At 34.1% G+C, this 19,736-nt stretch overlaps 1 protein-coding gene across 1 annotated transcript in view; it reads left to right on the plus strand.

The window, feature by feature from the left end:
- Positions 1-8: 8 nt before the first annotated feature.
- LOC108916044 (splicing factor, suppressor of white-apricot homolog) overlaps positions 9-19,736 on the plus strand; it is a 24,320-nt gene continuing 4,592 nt past the window's right edge. The window contains exons 1-9 of the mRNA XM_018722232.1: positions 9-204; positions 270-445; positions 500-660; positions 718-940; positions 5,500-5,579; positions 6,687-6,945; positions 11,332-11,994; positions 12,055-12,411; positions 17,513-17,978. Coding sequence (XP_018577748.1) covers positions 20-204; positions 270-445; positions 500-660; positions 718-940; positions 5,500-5,579; positions 6,687-6,945; positions 11,332-11,994; positions 12,055-12,411; positions 17,513-17,978 — 2,570 coding nt within the window. The 5' untranslated portion in view covers positions 9-19. The remainder of the gene's footprint in view (positions 205-269; positions 446-499; positions 661-717; positions 941-5,499; positions 5,580-6,686; positions 6,946-11,331; positions 11,995-12,054; positions 12,412-17,512; positions 17,979-19,736) is intronic.

The following is a 19,736-nucleotide window of genomic DNA, read 5'->3' on the forward strand; positions in this document are numbered from 1 at the left end:
AAACGGTAGAAAGACAGACATGGCTCAGTGGAGTGGTTCGGATTCTGGAATTTTAAGAAAAAATATACGTCCGGAAAACCATGAAGAACTCCTCGTATTTGGATATTCCTGTAAACTCTTCAGAGATGATGAAAAGGCTCTATACATTGATCAAGGCAAGCACCTTATTCCTTGGATGGGCGATGAGACGTTGAAGATCGACAGGTTAGCTTTGCCTGCTGTGCTGATATATTGTTAACTTTCATTTAAGTTCTTTATTTTTCTTCTAGGTATGATTGTAGAGGTGCTCTGTCAGATCTGACGAAATACGAGGCTAGCAGGGAAGGTTTTGATGCCATGCGTTGGCTAGGTTTAAGTGATAAGGAGAGACAACTTGAAGAACTTTGTGATAAAGAGCGATATTATTCCCTGGAGATTAATGAAGAGGAGGAAGAGATGTATAAAGGTTCATTGTAAGCTTGTTAATTGCGACAATTTTTATATTACGTTTTATTTTTAGAAGAGGAACAGAAACGCCAAAAAACTAACACTTTCCAGTATAGTTATGACGTACCAATGGATCCGGACAAGAAAGAAGAAGGACCAATAGGACCAGAAGCCAATGAGGAAGAGGAATACATACCACCACCAATTTTAGATGTACCTGTTGACATAGATATTGTTAGTAGAATTTGTTTGAAGATCAATGAAGTTTTTAAAACATCCCTTTGTTTTTAGCCAAAGACTGTTAAAGAGAATGCGAGGATAGAGAAAACTGCCAAGTTCGTGTGTAAGCAAGGCCCCCAGATGGAGATACTTATAAAGGCGAAACAAGGGAACAATCCTCAATTTAGTTTTCTAAATCAGGGAGATAAACTGTATAAATTCTATCGACACGTTTTGGCTGCCTTCAAGAATGGGCGATATCAGGGATATGAATCGATACTTGAGAATAAAAGTGGTGAGTTAATTTTTATTAACATTTCTATAAACTTTTTTGTACACTTTTTATTAGAAAATTTTATTGTTGTAACCAAAATATTTCTTTTTGTTATCAAGAATGCTGTATAAAATCTTACTATATTTAATAAATCATGCAAAATATTTTTTAAAAACACTCAAAAATTTTGTATTATTCAGCGTTTTGTCCACATTTGTATAAAACATGAATGCAGTTGGTTTAAAAATGTAGTCAACACCGTTAAGCATGCATATAAAAATACAAATGCAGAGTGCCGTAGGTGCGCGATAGCAGCGTAGACGAGTTTGAGTGCAACTTAAAGAATAAATTGTAAGTTTACTATTTATTTGATTAAAAAAAAAAAAATAGATTAGTGCTCCAAAAAAATTGACCCTCAGAGTTACATAACATAACCAAATAAAAATTACCAGTACTTTAAGTGATATATTGTCTAGATATGTAAAATATTGGGATAAAAAAAAATCGACGAGATTGCAAACAAAAAATTATTTATTCCAGTTGTCTGGTAGGTACATGGCATACTGGGAGTTTATAGGGGAGGTCAAAATAACCTAATTTATCATAAAAAAAATTCCTAAAGTGCCCCTTAATGGAGATACAGAGCCCCAAAGGGGTACCTTTTCGGCTCTAACTTTTGAACTGACATGAAATTAATGAAATTTTAATATTTGCTGTAGACCATAAAGGCTCATAAAACCATACTACGGTAGATGTTTTACACTGTCAGAGAAGTCGGGAACAGACTTGCCACCACACTCGTTGGGCCAAAATTTTGACAGGTGTCATTTTATATAACTGAAAACTGAAGTTTTAAATTCATTGGTCATTCCTCTTTAAAAAAGGTACTTAGTTTTTGTATAACACTTTTAAACATTGACTCAAAATTTATTTAATTATCAAGTTTATTAACATAAGCTATTTAATCTCAATAACTAATCGAATAATATCATAACTAATAATTCGTATTAAAATATTAAAATTTGTCATTATTATTACATCTCGTTAATGCATCTAGCTTATGGACAAGTACTTGGCAATTGTGTGGTGGCAAGAAGAATTTATTCTGATAAATTGCCAAGTCACTTAAACGCAAGAATGTTAAAAATTCAAAAGCTTTTCTTCTTCTTATTTACTTGAGCAGATATTCGAAATAGGCACCATGTACCTCTATACATTTCCTTATCCGACGTATACTTTTTCGTACTTGAAACGACATTCCAGGATTGTCTGTTCGTTGCAATGGTGTGTTATTGTTTCTATGAGGTCTTCTCTGGTATGAACTGGCATCGAATACACATGCAATTATTTGCAATAATTTGCTAAAATGAGGTGGTGAGGTCATGCATAAACCACATCTGATTTTTAATTTCTAAGGGCACATTTTTCTAATAACCCATTTAAGGTTTGTTGCAAGAATTGCAAATACATGACGCTATTTAATCTTCTACAGAAAAGAACGGTACAATGAGATGATTCCCAATAATCCCCGCCCATATGTTAACCATGAATCTTTGTTGGTAGGGTACGTTTTTTAGGTATGACCAAAGTATTTAAAAATTTGGTTTTCAACTCTATAAAATGACACCTCTCAAAATTTTGGCCCAACGTGTGTGGTGGCAAGTCCATTTCTGACTTCCCTGACAGTGTAAAACATCTGCTGTATATACATGTCGGTTCAAAAGTTAGAACTGTAAAGGTGAATCGCTGGTACACCTTTGGGGCTCTGTATCTCCATTAAGAGACACTTTAGGAGTTTTTTTTTATGACTCCCTTATACACTCCCAAGAGTGTGCCATAAACTTACCAGACACCCTGTATATGTTTATTCCGGAATAAAAGTATTTCATCTTGTATCTATAGGTTTGTCTGTGCATGAGTGTCAAACTGTTTTCAAACTGTCAAATATACTCGACCATTTAAGTTGTTACATAATTGTGTATAAGTGTATATATTCACGAATTGATTGGCCAAATATGTCTGATAGTTTCAAATCAATCCTCAACTGCTACAGAAACAGACCTTATATTTCATGTTATTTTTATTTATCTCGCTAGTATTTTATTTTATTTGGGGTATTACGTCAAGATCCTGATTATTGAGTCATATTCCAGGTTATTCCAATTCGTTTCCAGGTATTTCAATCAAAATGTGTACTGATTTCGGCTAGTGAATTACCCCCAGAATTATCCAATTGCATGGTTGATATGCTTACATTATAAGCTAACAATAATTAAATAAACAAAAAAAGTATAAAGACAAAAAACAACAAAAATAACGGATGAAAAATAAAAAAAAAATAAAAAAATTATACTAAACAAAAAAAATCAGCATGTCACTACCTCCACGGCGGTTAATCTTGGATAACGTGAAGTGTGAGCAAAGACGTAGAATAACGTTTTTTTATAACAGTAACAGGGGTCAAAAAACAGTCGTAGATTTTGGATAAGTAGATTTATCATTGATATACAAAACAAAAAGGCTTTTCACCTGCTTGAAGTGTGATTTTGGCACGTTTGAGTGGTTGGAGAGGATCGGGGTAATGTGATAATATGTTTGTGGGGTCTATCATCCTCAGAAACGGGAATGAATGAAAACCGGTCGGTGGAACAGATCAGAAATGCGTGTAACCCCTTTTGGGGTTGGTTCTTGGGTGCAGAGAGTCCCTCTTCGAGGCAGTTTTTGGCCACTTTGGAGGGAGAGGTTAAGGATGCCGGTGGCATGACAGTATGTTCGTGGACTTTATCTTTCTGGGTGACATTGCTATCCACATTGCATTTTTATTCCGTCTACACACATGTCAGAAATGCTAAAAAGAGAAGTAAAAATTACCAAAAACAGAGAAACAAACTATCTGCCTGGGTTTTTATAATCGGAAAACTTTGTTCCAGAGGCCAAAAATAACTCGTATCCACAGTAATTTTCAATTTTGATCAAAATCACTAATAAACTCGCCAAAAAAATTAAAACGTTTTTTTAGTTAACTTTAAAAGGCTGTAATTTTGTGAATAATGGTTGTATCGAGAAAAAAAAAAGAAGCATTTTAAAGCTTGAAGATTCTAGTTTTGAAATTTTGAGATGAAAATTTTTTTTCAGCATCACTCGGTGCAATCAAAAGAAATAATGTAAGGCAAAGATTTATTTTTTTTTCAAAACTGCATATGCGCTCAGAAGATTTTTTTCTGGCTTAATCAATGCCAGGGTCGCTTAGCCTGATTCATCAGCTTCAATTTGTTTTTTTTTATTTTCTGTAAGATTATTTTTCATTAAGATATCAGCTACATTTTTTTTTTTTTTTTGATCATCGATATCTTATGAACTAATGATCGTAAAGTGAATGGAAGGTGGGTTTTAGAAATCTGAATCAATCCTCTTTAAGGGCCTTTCGCTATGTTTGAGAAAAAAATTATTTTGCCTTAAATTATTTCTTTTGATTGCGCCGAGAGTGATGCTCAAAAAAAATATTCGTCTCAACATTTCAAGACTAAAATCTTCAAGCTTAAAGATGCTTCTTTTTTTTTCGATACAACCATTATTCACAAAGTTACAGCCTTTCAAAAATCACTAAAAAAATTTGAAATTTTTTTTGCTGACAATGAGAGTATAATTAGTTCGTAGTCCTTTGTATTTTTACTTTTTTTTATTTCAACTTAGTCACCCTATATAAATATATATTTGATTTTAAACATTTTTCAAATTATGCACCGTCGTTGTCAAACTTATGACTATGAATACCTGTACGTATCCATAATAACATTGTTACAGAAAACTTCTTATTTGATTAACTCCTCTTTGCGTCGATTGAGATATTACATTTCAATCAACAGACATGATATTTTAGTTGAATTTCTAGTAACAGATAGTGCAATTAAAACAGTCTAGCACAGGCGTCAACAAGAATTTTAGGTGGGGTCAGGATACTTGTGAAAATATTTAATGAGGTCAAGAAAAAAGCTCAATTCCTTACTAATTTTTTATTTTAATTTGCACTCACAAAATAATATAATAATATTAAATACAATAGATATTTATATTAAAAAATCAATGAGAAAAATTACATTTGCGGTCTTAAGCCAGTTTTTCAAAGTTAGGTCCACGTGGGAAGCGGCTTGTTTCCTTCCCCGCTCTCCAGCACACTCTAATGCGCTACACAACATAGCAACTATGTTATGTAGCGCATCTACATAACATTAAGCATTAGAAACATTAAGAACTCATATCAGTCACGCAATTGCAACTACTAGAAAATATGATAGAGGTTGCACTCAAACGTATTGTTATCTACAGAAAAATATTTTTTCAATAATTTATTTGAGTAATTTGTACTTTCACAAAATTTTTGGCGGTCCAGTTTTTTACTATTCGCGGTCTAGCATATCACAACTCCACCAAATTCACTTTTTTTATATATTGTTTAAATGACAATTACATCATGGTTAGATGCCGAAAAATAATAAAACGAAAAATGTATGGTTATTCTTTACTTACCTATAGAAATTAATTGACAAGTGCTTACTCAATTTTGTTATTTTTGTTTGTAGGAGATAAGCAAGACATGTACGACGCTGAGTCCGGCGGTCACTATTTGCATCCTAGTCTATTGTCAGCCACCCAACAACCGGTAGGTGTCACAAGCATAATCGCACTTACGTTTAACAGAGACTTTTTTCTTGTAGTAAGTGTAAACGATTTACGTTTTCTATACATTGTAATCATGTACACCGAAAGGGGTTTGAATAAATACTTTATATTAGATTGATTATTTTTAATTGTTGTGAACTATTAATAATGTCTTTTTTGTTTACAGGTTCTTATAGTGTGTTGCGTCCATGTTTGCATTTTGTTGATTTACAGACTTCTGGTGTGCAGAAAAGTGCTTCATTTAGCCAATTGTACAGAGACGATGTGCTGGCAGTTGTTTTAGACACTAATTTTTGATTTACTGTCAAAATTAAAAATTTCTGTACACTTATGAGATATCAGTTCTGAAAAAACTGTTAGCCAGGTTCTTTGTTTTTCGAACATTATATTGGTCCCTTTTTTCTTTGGCCAAAAGATTTCCTAAAAATTGCACATAGGTTGACTCCTCGTGCTTTTTATTAATTCTGGAATCCAGAAGATATTTGGAGAAGAAACCATCCAGAAAAGGAAGAATAAGCCAGCATATTTTGAGCCTCTTTATAAAATAAGAGAGTTTCGGATATATCATTTTTTTGATATTTTTAATAGAAATAATTTCTTTTGTGTTTAACATGAAATGAATTGGGGGATACGTTTATTAAAATTTACCATTTATTTTTGTAGGCATACTTTTTATATTTACATATTTTTGTTAATGAATTGTTGAATCAGAAGCGGGATTTCGATTTTTTTCAAATACAAATTGTCTAGTGTTGTCAATACATTTCATTAATTCATTTTAAGATAATTATAAACCTATATTTTATAAAACAATGGAACATTTTTTAAGTTTTGCAATACATTTTTATCAAGTTAATATGTAAAGATTCTTGATTTCTATTTTATACCAAGTTTATTTAAAAGATTAGGTTTGTATACTCTTATTTGGAGAAAAATTTGCTTGATGCTTGTCAAAGCATCAACTCTATTCTTAGCTCTGCGTTCAGAGCTAGACAATCATCAGTTGATTTTCAAAGACGTATGTGGCTCGTTGATGTGGCCGCGGACCCTTACAGATCACAAATAATTTCGATTCATTGTCAAACAGGAACCGCCCACAACCATAGCGATACCTCAAGTACCGTACAAGCCGTCTGCCAACTGCACGTACTCTCAGCTGGTGAGCAGAATCCAAGGCAATCAGTGTGACCAAGTGCAGGATGCGGAGAAGACGGCAGGTCCTGCGACAAACTTCGCTCAGATGACGTACGAGCAGCAGCAGTACTACCAGTACTACTACGCACAGCAGTACTATGAGTACTATAAGCAGATGGCACTGTTCCAGCAAGGGCACGGAGGAAATCCAGGTGGGTTGTGAGGTGTTTTTATCTATTTCCATTTTAGTACAGTCATTGAAGCTTTTCACCTCCGAATTCTTTGAAACTGAACCGATCGACTTGAAATTTGGCAGATAGTTAGAGAAAAGGTCAATGAACATTAGTGACATAGCGCCAATTGACGCTTCCACCCTGTTGGGGGTTGACACCCCTTCTCGGGGGTGGAAATTTTTTTTCAGAAAAAAGCTGGAAATCAATAGAGCAAAAAATATTCAATAGATGTTAGTTATTCATGATTGAAAACTTGTAATTTTGATTGAAAAAAAAAACACTCAAAATATTTTTCGCGAATAACTCAAAAACTACACAATTTCGCTTTTTTTTATTCCTATAGCATAAAAAGAAAGGAGATATCGCCGCTTGAATTATCCATTTTAGTGAAAAAACGACCTGTCTCGAGCCCTTCGATTCTTTCCCTTTAAAAAACGAAGGACTTAAAAGGTTTTTAAATGCAAACGATCTTACAGCTCTTGAAATTATCTTTAAAATGCGTTTTTGTGGGATACTATAGCTTCACAAAATTATCCGAGTTATGGTAAAAAAACCAATGTCATTTTTTCGGAGCAAAATAGGCTTTCTCATTTTTGGAGCAAAATGTTAGGATTCAAGTGCGCGTCAGCGTGTATAAAAGTTTATATAGGTAGATATCTGTGTACATATATTCTTTCATAAACAATATAAGGGAATTTTTATTTTAAATTATTGCACAATTATAGCGTTCCAAGATTTAAAACATAATTTTTTTCCATTTTTTTTAGCACAGGGGTGATTTATAAGGGTTAAAAAGTGTTACGAGATACACATTCTTTCATAAGCAATGAGGGAATTTTTATTTTAAATAATTGCACCGTTAAAGCATTCCAAGCTTTTAAAAAGTAATTTTTTATCATTTTTATCAATACAGAGGTGATTTTTAGGGGTTGAAAGGGAAAAATTCTTTTATTAGCTATAAGGTAACTTTTATTTTAAATAATTGCACAATTTAATCATTCCAAATATTTAAAAAGTAATTTTTTATCATTATTTTTTGCATAGGGCTAGTTTTTAAGGGTTAAATAAAGGGTCGAAAAGATCAAATATATCATAAAACATGTTCGAGAACATGGAACATTAATTAATCTTTGTGCTTGAACAAGATTTTTATCAATAAAATGCTTAAAACTTAAATTTTTTCAATGTTTATCACTTAGGGGTAGTTTTTACCCCTAAAAAACAAAAAGCGTCAATCGGGCTTATGTCACTTTTAAAATTGAGCCTAAGACGAATCTTATTCTAAATTTTCATGTAAATCCATGCAGTTTCAAAGAATTCGGAAGATACAGTTGATTTTCACATTCAATGACTACTATTTATTTATCTTTTTTTATGTTTTTAAGTCAGATTTGGTGACCATGATTTCTGTTAAGTATGCAACCACCGCTTGCCACTAAATTGAGAGAAAAGTATCAAAAATGACTATAGTAGCAAAGCATAAAATATTTAAATTTTTTCTGATGCTAAATAAGTTTATGTGAACGTAGGTTCACAAATTTCGCCTTTGAAATACAGGGTCAATCTTAGTGTACCACAGCATATGTAAACCAGTAATTTCACTTAACTACTAATTTGAGGAATTGATTATAGTTTTATTATTAATATTCATAGGTAGTTTATTCTCTATTTGTTAGTTTTATGTTATAAATAATTAGTGTCCAACCGAAACTAGTTTTTACAACTGGAACTGAATTTCAGTTTCTGTTTTAATTTCAGCCGAAACCTAAAGCGAAACCTTATTTTAAAGTAATTCTTTTGCACATGTTTTAACTTTCTATTCATTTTAGCTGGTAATGGAGTAAAGATAGCTTAAAAATATGCATTATTTAGGAATAATTAGCAGAGCCTTGGATTTTCATAAAACCTTTTGCAATCGCCTTGAAATGGCTTATAGAAAAAAGTTATAGAAATAAACTTATATTTGTACGCTAATTATTATTTAATTGTTTAAACAATAAAAAATGGTTTTTAAAAGATTATTTTAAATAAATCAAAAAATTTCAAACCAATTTTAATCAAATTGATACTATAGGGGTTTTCGAGGTCACTGAATAAGAATATAATGTTAAAAAATAAAAATTCAAAATGGCTGATCCAATATGGCCGACTTTTTTTAAACAGTTTATTAAAAAATAACAATTTTCAAAGCAATTTTAATCAAATTGATGTTATAGGGGTTTTTGAAGTCGCTGAACAAGAATATTATATCATAAAATAAAAATTCAAAATGGCTGATCCAATATGTCCGACTTTTTAAAAAAATTTAGTTAAAAATTACAAATTTCAAAGAAAATTTAGTTAAATTAACATTATAGGGGTTTTTGAGGTATCTGAACAAGAATATTATATCGGAAAATGAAAATTGAAAAAGGCTGATCCAATATGGCCGACTTTTTAAACAATTTATTTAAAAATTACAATTTTATTTGTATTTAACAATGTTAAAGTAAAAAAAATGGACTCTTCCATCTAAAGAATGAACAACACTCTCCATTATGCCGATCGGTCCCGAAGGCCGCACGAAAGCTCACGAACGTAGTTTCGGTTTTGGTCGTAGTTTCAACAGATTTTCTGCTGACACGGAAACTAAACTGAAACTCCAATTTAGCGCTGAAACTTACCGAAACCAAAAATTTGGTCGAACACTAAATAATAGAAAGTTTTGGAACCACTTTTAAGTAATGTTTATTTTATTTTTTTTAATTTACTGTTATTATGTAAGTTAACAAAATTCTCAAATAAAGTGTTCTAAGTCTCCAATAATTGATGTAAAAAGATCTGCATCTTCATCCTTTTGTTAAAATCCACTGCATTGTGCTTTTTGAAATATTTAATTGCAATAACCGACGGTGCACTGAGGTTACGGAAATTTTTATCACACTCACCGTAGCAATATTTTTGGCTAAACAGCTAGTACGAGGCCGGCCTGTTTTTTTTATTGTCTGCCAAAAAACCTGTTTGTTCTAATTTGGCAACTAATCTTTTCACAGTTGTTTCATTCTGGAAGTTCCTTCTATTGAAAATTTCACAAAATTTGCGCACAGTCTCAGCTACATACTCTCCGTACTTGTAATGAATTTTCAGAATCTTCTGAATCTTTCTTGAAAACCATAGTTTTTTAAAATCTGATAAGAGTAAAAAAAATTTAAATTAAATTCTGCTGTGAATTAATATTTCTATTTTTCAATTCAGTTAATGAAAAAAAGTTCGGTACAATTTTAGGGGTGAGTCATCCCCAATGAACACCTTATAGTGCTTCAATTAACTTTAAATCATAGTCAAAGAAGACCAATAATAAACCTAAATCATGTACCAAATTTGGTTCTTCTGTACACACTGTATATCCAGTACATTGAATAAATATAAATGTATCAGCACTTTAAAATAAAAATTTAACATGGTTATAAAAGCAACTCAGAACTTTGGATAAATTAGAAAGTCAGCCTAAACTGCAATAGAAAATAATTTAGTAAAAACTTTGCATTATGTTATTTTAAGTTCATCATATTTTTTTCTATTTTAAATGGCTTTTAAGATAATCTACTCAAACTTTATATGTTCAACGCTTGATTTGTCTAAACATGTTACGGTTAGACAAAATGGAGCACTATACAAAGGACGAGCGAGTGAAGATTGTGAAAATTAATTACAAGTAAGGAGAGTGTGTAGTTGAGACTCTGCGCAAATTACTATGAAAAGATTAGTTGTTAAATTTGAACAAACGGGTTCGGTTGCAGACAATAAAAAAAACAGCCAGCCTCGTACTGGCTATTCAACCAAAAATATTGCAATGAGTGATAGGGTGGCGGAAATTCCCATAACCTTAGTGCGCCATCGGTCAAGGCAATTAAACATTTCAAAAAGCACAATGCAGTGAATTTTAACAAAAAATTTGTGTCTGTCTCCAGTCAAGATTCAGTTAATCCAAGAATTAAAACCAGACGACCATTTAATATGGTGTTTCTTTTGGGACACCCTCTAGTAACTAAATTAGTAACAATTAATAGTATAGTGGAATTTCTAACCAAATGAATTGTGAAAAGGACAAAACTAATTCTATTTTTTTCTTAAACTTATTTTGTCAGAAATCCTACTATAGTATTTATCAACCATCTATCAGAAAATGAGTAAAATAGACGTGAACCACTAAAAAAAAAATAAAGCTGTATCACTCTGCATCTCAAAAATGAGACTTTTGCAGACATTCAGTTATGAATTTCTTTTTTTTAGTCTGAAAATTGCCTTTACTTCTTTTTTCCTTTTTTTTAACAACATAATTTCTCATCATATAATTTTTATGAAACAAAGAAATTTTCATTCTAGGTCAATTCGTCCCCCCTGCTGATTTCCAAAACCTGGACCCCAACCTGCAAAACTACATACAGCAGATTGCCTACAGCCAGTACTTGCACCACCAACAACAGCAACAGTCGGAAAATTCTTACGCACAAATTGTCTCCAATGTCAACAAAGAAGCGCATAACCCTTACGCCGCCAACGTACCCCAACTACCTCAGAACATACCTCAGAAAGAAGAAGTGGAACTTCCCAAGAATTCCCCAAACGTTGTAGCGAAAGATGAAAATGTCACAAAAGAAGTGACACCCAAAGCAGAAGTGGTCATAAAGAAACCGCTGCTGTCTTTAGCCGCATACGGTTCAGGCACTGACAGTGAATCCGAAGACAGTACGGAAGAAGAAGAAGAACAGAAGGAGAAGAAGGAAGTGTACAAGGTGCCTGCCGGCGATATACAAGTGATCATCGATAAAATGGCGCTCTACGTTTCTAAAAATGGCGAGCAGTTTGAGACGTTGGTTAAAGCGAGAGGCGATCCGCGATTTCACTTTTTAAACGATGGTCACGAGTATCACAAGTATTACAAAGAAAAAATTAGGGAGCTTAGGGGCACAACTGAAAAGGAAGATGTGGCTGAAAAGAAAGAAATCAAAGAAGTGAAACCTCCCAAAAAAGAGAAAAAGGTTATAGGTAAGTGTCATATATATATACTTGTTAGTTAGTGTTTTATTTGTTTAATCGTTCTTTTAGCACCTGTTTGCTTCTCAATAAAAAAAGCCAAAGACGAACAACCGAAAGAAATAAAGAGCGCTCTTCCGGTGGAAGAAAGTGATGAGGAAGAAACGGATCCCATCGCGCCACCCGCTCCTCATATCTCCCCCATTTCTACCCCTGCAGTTACAGCAACCATTTGTATTGACGAAAACAGTAAAAGCCCACGAGAAGTCACTGACCTCACAAATAAAGAAGAGAAAGAACCGGAAGCTAAAGGGAGTTCCACCAAAGAAAACAAAAAAAATGGCATATTAGACGTCGACGATCCGATATTGGAAATGATAGAATTGACGTCGGGAGAAGCGGTGGAAGATAAGAAAGACGCCAAAAGAGGTAAGGCTATAATTTTTAAAACTTGATTGCTATTTTTAATGGCTAATTTACGGCTGTATACAAGGTATTCTAAATAAGGGTATCCATTTATAAAACTTTTTTTTTTAATTGGTGATAAGGGAAATATATATCTAAGCGGGTATGGTGAATATGTAAAAAGTCTTTTGATGNATACAATCCTGACTTTCTATACCAAAAGTGGGGGATTTACGTCATTCAAGGTCCCTGAAAACAGACATCAGTGATCAAAGGTGCCGACAACGAGATATAATTCTAGTTGTTTTATCTTCTGTGCCCTAGATATCTAGTTCAGGAGATAATAATGGTGTACACCTTAGAAGTGATCATCCTGTAGACGTTCACAGAGAGATGCAGATGGCAATTGCATACCTGACTAGTGAGTAGTAGACGCCACTATAAATTTGTGACGTTTACGTCAATTAAGGAGGTTCGATAGATCTCTTGCTGGGCAGGCGGTGCGGGAGCGAAGCCTATGCTTATACAGGGTTCCCCATATTAGACTATGCAGTTTAAAAGTCGAATAAAAACTTTCTGATCAAAGTAAATTAACTTTTTAATGGACTAATATGTAGCTAATTTTGTGGGATTTATAACTAAAATAAATAATAAGTCAATTTTTAAAGATCATGTCTTCCAAATGCCCTCCTTCGACTTCAATGCAATTTTGAATTCAAAGTTCAAAATTTTGCATCACTCGACGCATCAAATCTCCATTTGTTTCTGCAATTTTATTTTGAATCTGCTCTTTCAACTCCAGAATTGTTGCTGGACGACTTGCATAAACTTTTTGCTTCAGGTATCCACAGAGAAAAAAATCTGGGGCCGTTAAATTGGGAGATCTCGGGGGCCAATTCAAATTTCCAAATCGGGAAATTATACGGCCATCAAAAAAATCTCGCAAAATCCTCATAGTGTTTCTGGCTGTGTGAGCTGTAGCTCCATCTTGTTGAAATAATATGGCACCATTTAGTAGTCCTCGTCTAGTTAGTTCGGGGATAAGAAACGTTTGCAACATGTTTATGTAGCGCTCGGAATTAACTGTAACAGGACGGTTATTTTCAGCCTCAAAAAAATAAGGACAGATAATTCCAAATGAAGCTACACCACACCACACAACGACTTTTAGACTGTGGAGGTTTTTGGTAAACAGTTTGTGAGGATTTTCTGCTCCCCAGTACCTAAAGTTTTGCTTGTTAACAACTCCGTCCAAATGAAAATTTGCTTCGTCNTTATAATTTTTCTATATAATCACCTTCCTGTGAAACACATTTTTCCCACCTGATTGGAAGCTTTTTGATTCCATCACTGTAGAAAGAAGGATGGCAGGTCGTTAGCCAGTTGCCCACGAACGCCTCTACCTCTGCATCACCAGCGAAACGCTGCACTTCCAAAGCCTCTTTCATTGGCCCGAACATGTGATAATCCCACGGGGACAGATCCGGACTGTAGGGTGGGTGTTCGAGAGTTTTCCAGAACATTTCTAAAATTTTTGGTTTGCCGTATGGAGGCGAGCATTATCGTGGAGCAAAATGACTTCCCTCGTGGGTTGGCGGCATATTTTACTTCGATAAGCGGCCCTAACCTGATCAAGAAGTATGCAGTAGTAACCAGATTAATTGTTCTCTGCTCGTGTAGAAAATTCAATGGAAGGATTCCTTTTGAATCCCAAAAAAGTGTAACGAGAACTTTACCAGCTGTCAAGCGCGTTTTGACCTTGACTGGAGCGGTCCCTCCTTTTTTCGCCATTGTATGCTCGTTTATTTCTAGGACTGTAAGGTGACGTACATTTTGATTTTTGAAGTCTTTTTTTCAAAGTTCCAGAAGATGGCCAGATTTCAGCCGATCTTCATACATTTTTTTCTAAAATACTCGTAAAGATTTGTACTTTCATGTCCAAGGGTCATATTGATTGAGTTTATAGGGGTTAGGTTGCCAAATTTCAATTTTTTAGTATTTTCAAAGAATATAGAAAATTAGATAAAAAATAAAAAAAATCTTAGAAATCAGTCGATATGACCCAAATCAAATTTATGACATCTCAGAACTTTAAGTACAGTTTCTTCCCCATTGCATTACTTTTACTCTTACCCTTAATATTCAACGTTTACTTTCTGGAATAAACCGTCAACTTAACCTCTTAAAACGCAATCAATATGACCCAAATCAAACGTATACCATCTCAGATCTTCAGTAAGCATATCTTCCCCTCAAAAAATTACCCCTACTGCTCTCTCACCCTTAATATTCAACATTTTATTCTCTGAAAATACAAAGAAAAATTGAAATTTGGCAACCTAACCTCTCAAAACTCAATCGATATGACCCAAATCAAATTTATAGCACTTGGGCATGAAAGTATAAGTCTTTACGAGTATTTTAGAAAAAAATGTATGAAGATCGGCTGAAATCTGGCCATCTTCTGGAATTTTGAAGAAAAGAAACCTTCCAAAATCCCAGTGTGCGACGGTCGTTCTCCAGAAGGTCACGAACTGCTTGAATGTGTCCATCAGTTAAGCTGGTTCTGGGCCGCCGATCGTGGGTTTCATTTTCAACCCTCTCTCGACCTTCAGAGAAGGCTGTGCTAAAAAATACATGAGGTTGTGAAAGAGTGTTTTCACCGAACTGCTGTCGCAATCTGCAAAATTTCAACAGGGCGGACCCCCTCCCGTGTCGATAATATTGCACTACAGATGGGTGTACTTCCGTCTCGCTCATCTTTGCCACTACTTGGCTAATGGTCTTAGGGCCGTGTCGACTGTGATCCCCTACTCGTCCTATCCCTACCAACATTCCCTGTCAGTACCTGAGCCGATAGGTGCCATTTCAAGATGTCCACCTCGACATTCTCGATTATATTTGAATCACCCTCGTATTAGGTTGTAGAGAAAAACTTTCACTTCAAATGCAGATATCTCATTTCAAATGAAATTTTATTAATTGAAATAAAATCCACTAGAATGCCGATGCCGATGAGAAACAAATTTATTTATTCTGGTTTATAAAATTCTGGAGCTCTGCAAATGACGAAGTCATTGAAGGCAATTTTGATATTGTTTTGGTTGGTGTAGCATTTCTCGCGCAAGAAACTATCGAGATGCTTGAAAAGGTCAGATGGAGAGATGTCTGGCAAGTATGGTGAATGATGCAGGTTCCATAGTCCAGCTTGTTCAACTTCTGTAGGGTCCGTTGTGCAACATACGAACCAACGTCATGTAAAAAGATTGGTCTTTTTCTGTTGACTGATAGCGGGCACGTACGCTGAAATTTCTGTGCATTTAGCTGATTTACTAACAGCACCTCTCTGCCCTGATAATTCGCTCAGATTCAGGAAGGTGTGATGGATAAGACCAGCAGCAAACTACCAAATAGTCTCCATGACCTTCTTTTGGTGCAAATTCGGCTTTGAAAAGTGCTGTGGAGCCTGATCGCGGTCCAAGCATTGAGCTGAACGTTACCAGTTGACATAGAGGATCAGATTTTTTGTAGCATGTCCAGTTGAGAAATGGGTAATTTTTATTGTGCAAATGAAGTGAAGATGCGTCCTCAAATAATGATTTTTCGGATTTTTTCGGAACCCAATCGTTGAGCTTTTTTGACTTCACAATATCTCGCAGGTAGTTGGAAACGGTTATGCCTGATACGCCTAGTTCAGAAGTAAGCTTCTGAACAAGTGTACACAGATCCGTTTCAACTAACGCCTTAGCTGAATATACAGGGTGTAACCTAAGTACGTTAAAATATTTAAATGGGATATTCCTGAGTTCATTTAAAAAAAAAGGATATATAAACCTTTGTTCGGAAATGGTTCATTTCTGAGATACAGGGTGTTGAAATTAGAATTTTATTTTCGATTTTCTTAACCCTTTCGCTGCGCAATACGTCTGAACATAGCTACCGCGCCGTGCGCGATTGTTTATCGCGTGCGAATATATACGTCTGGAGCAGTTAGACCACTTATAGTTTTACATTATGTTGTGTTAAATTACGATTTACGATAAATTTTACGATTTTATTTTGAATAAAATACAGTATATGTATTAAATAGAAACTGAAAGAAACATGAACAATCTTGGTATTATTACCAGTACCTCTTTCCATAAAAATATTTGTCACAATCGGTATAAGCTCGCCCGCAAAAATTCGCCTTACCAATTGCAATAACCGAGTCACTATGCGCACGGTTGCGAATATATACGGTTTGAGCAGCCTGATCCAATTTAACTATTCATGTGAATTTATCCGTCTGGAGCAGTTTGAGCCTTATAAATTTTTAGCGAATATATACATCTGGAGCAGTGAAAGGATTAAATAAGTTTTACGAAAGATTTTTTTGCACAAAATTTGGTAACCGGAGGTGAGAAATCATAATTTGGTATTAATATTTGTGCAGCACTTAAAGGGCGTTACGTAAACTGTCATTATTAATTTTAATTTGCTGTAACTTTTTTGACAGAAGACTTCTGCGATTTTTTATGAGTAAACCATATTCCTACACCTTTTTTAAGCAAATTTGCAAATTTCCTTTAGGCGTTAAATGAAGTTGTTGAGAATTTATTTTATTTTCCTGATATTTTCCAATTGGTACGGGATTCTTTGGTGAGGAGGGCAGAAGTTTGTATTAATGTCGAGGGTAGTCACTTTCAGCAGCTGTTGTAATAATGATTTTGTTTAATTTTAATTTCCGAACAAAGGCTTATATAAACTTTTTTTCTTAGAATTAACTTAGGAATACCCCACTTAAATATTTTAACATACTTAGGTTACACCCTGTATGGTTGATGTTACAAGCAATTTCCATGGTTTTATGTCCCATCTTGAACTGATATAAGAAAATCGCACAGATTTATTTATTTTCCGTCTTTTCTTTGCCTGAAAAATTGATAAAAATTATTTTTAAATAAAAAATAGAACTATTATTATAACAAGATAGAGCAAAAAAAACAAGCTTCAAACTGATTTATGAATTTCACAACTGCGACAAAAAACTTTAAATGAAGTTAAAATTTCATCATCAAAAATTAAACTAAAATAAAATAACATAAATGAATGTATTAACCATACTTTAATCTTTTTTTTATAGCTGAAGACAAAATAAAGGATAAACTAGCCGCAGCGGCCAGAGAGAGACTAGCGTCCGCTTCCAGGGACCGAGCCTTACAGTTAGAAAGGAAAAAGAAAGCCGCCGCATTCCTTAAACTCAAATCTGCCGAGACGAATGCTCAAGGCAGTGAGACGACCGCATCAGAAAAGTCATCACCCAGTAAGCCTTCGAGTAGAAGGAGTTCGGTGGAAATCATAGAAATACTGAGTTCTCCGCCGAAAAGGTCCCGAGACAGGAGCAGGTCGAGAGATCGGGAAAAACGGAAAGACAAGGAGATGAAGGAGAGAAGGAGGGAAGAACGTCAGAGGAAGACGAAGGAGAGGGAGAGAAGTAGGGAGAAGAAGAGGAGTAAATCGCCTTGGAGGGAGAGCATGGAAGAGGAAACGGAGAATAAGAGGCGGAAGGAGGACGACAAGAAGGAGAAGAAGAAGAAGTCACACAAAAGGTTAGTTCTGTGTATTTTTATAATAATCCTATATACATTTGCAATATTTTTGTGATTTTGTTGTAAATGGTATTGTGGATGGTTGTCAACCATCCTGAATTTTGGGGACATCCCCCATTTGCTCTAATTTTTCGTCAATTGTCCTGCATCCTGCAAAGACATTTTTGCAGGCTGCCAAATGCTCTTAATTTCACATAGTATATTTTTCCAAAATATATAAGATTTGTACAATTCGACAATCACATCTTGACTAAAATCTCAACTCTGCATAGATGGCGTTTGCGCATAAAAAAGTAGATGTAAATAATAAAAAAATTCAAATTGTAATATGCATGTAGAATCTTTGTTTTCTCATTTATTTATAATTGCTGTTACAAATTTGCTTCTCATTATAGGAATCTCGGTAACGGTAAGAGATACGAACTAGCTTAAATGGAGGCAAAGTTGCATAATCAGGGATCCAACATTATGCCTCTAAAAAATCTAGGCTATGATTAGTTTTAGAAATATTTGAAAAAAATCGAAATTTTGGAAATCTGTCATTGTTTCATTTCAGCCTTATTTGAGGTGATATGGAAAAAAGAACATTTTCTCGTAGCAACTTTTTGCCCTGTATCGAATGGCATAATCAATTTTTATATGTAACGTTTCGTCTCTTGAAGGCCATGATCAACTTAATTTTTTTAAATATGACCATGGAAATTTTATTACATTTTTTGCAAGCCTTTATGACTCCCAATACTGTACTGCCTCAGTAGTCCAAGAGAATTAAGCTCAAAACCTTCGAGATATGGCTGTTGCTTGACGTAGATTAGATATTAGTAAAAATCGGTTGAAAATAATATAAACAATGAAAATATAAGGTTGCGCCAAGAAAAAAAGTTGTGCTATTTGCAGAAAAAATTAAAAACTGCAAAAATACTCAAAAATCACGTGTTTTTCCTAACATTTTCCAATATAACTTCTTAAATATGCAGTTTACAGAAAAAACTATTACTGCTGAAATTGTTTGTTATGAAATTTGCTATAAGACACAATTGTTTTGAGACCTGCGTATTCAATATTTTTGTTGCTAGAAAGCCAAAACAGCGTAAGAAAGTGATGAAAATCGAGGTAATTTTGAAGCGTTCAACTGATAGGTAAGAAATTGTCCAATTCTACTATAAATGTACATGTAAGTACTTTAAAGGATTACAAAACGAAATTCCAAAACCCGATCGAAATCGGTCTGATAGTTTTGGTATGAGACAATTTGTTACTAAATTTCAGCGCGAAATGTCGTTATTTTTTTGCGTCAGTGCTGGGGTTAAAGTTAGGCATTTTAATTGGCGCTGATTTTTTTACACATACTTGGACTCTTTAACTATCATATAGAATCGTTATAATATTAATTTTCTTTTTTTTAATAATTTTTGGAGCGATTTTAAAAATTCGAAAAATTTTAACTTTATAAACAAATACTTTCGTGAAGCCGTTTTGCGGGTTGGAATATATACCAAAGTACTAAAAAATAGTTCTCGGAAAGACGCTTAACTTGAAAAAAAGAACGTTCAAATCGGTCACATAAGTTCCGAGATATCAAGTGTCAAAGTCAACAAGCGTTAGCTGCAAAACTATGCATAATGTAACAACAACAAAAATTGAATTTGGTAGGTTTTTTAAGAACTTTTCGTATGTGCTTTTATAAATATTATCGCACGTGTGCTTTTTATATGAAAATTCAATGAATATCGCCAAACCGACCATTTGAGCCGCAAA

Source organism: Anoplophora glabripennis, unplaced genomic scaffold, assembly GCF_000390285.2.
Source record: "Anoplophora glabripennis isolate ALB-LARVAE unplaced genomic scaffold, Agla_2.0 scaffold1506, whole genome shotgun sequence".
In the NCBI taxonomy this organism is placed as follows: domain Eukaryota; kingdom Metazoa; phylum Arthropoda; class Insecta; order Coleoptera; family Cerambycidae; genus Anoplophora; species Anoplophora glabripennis.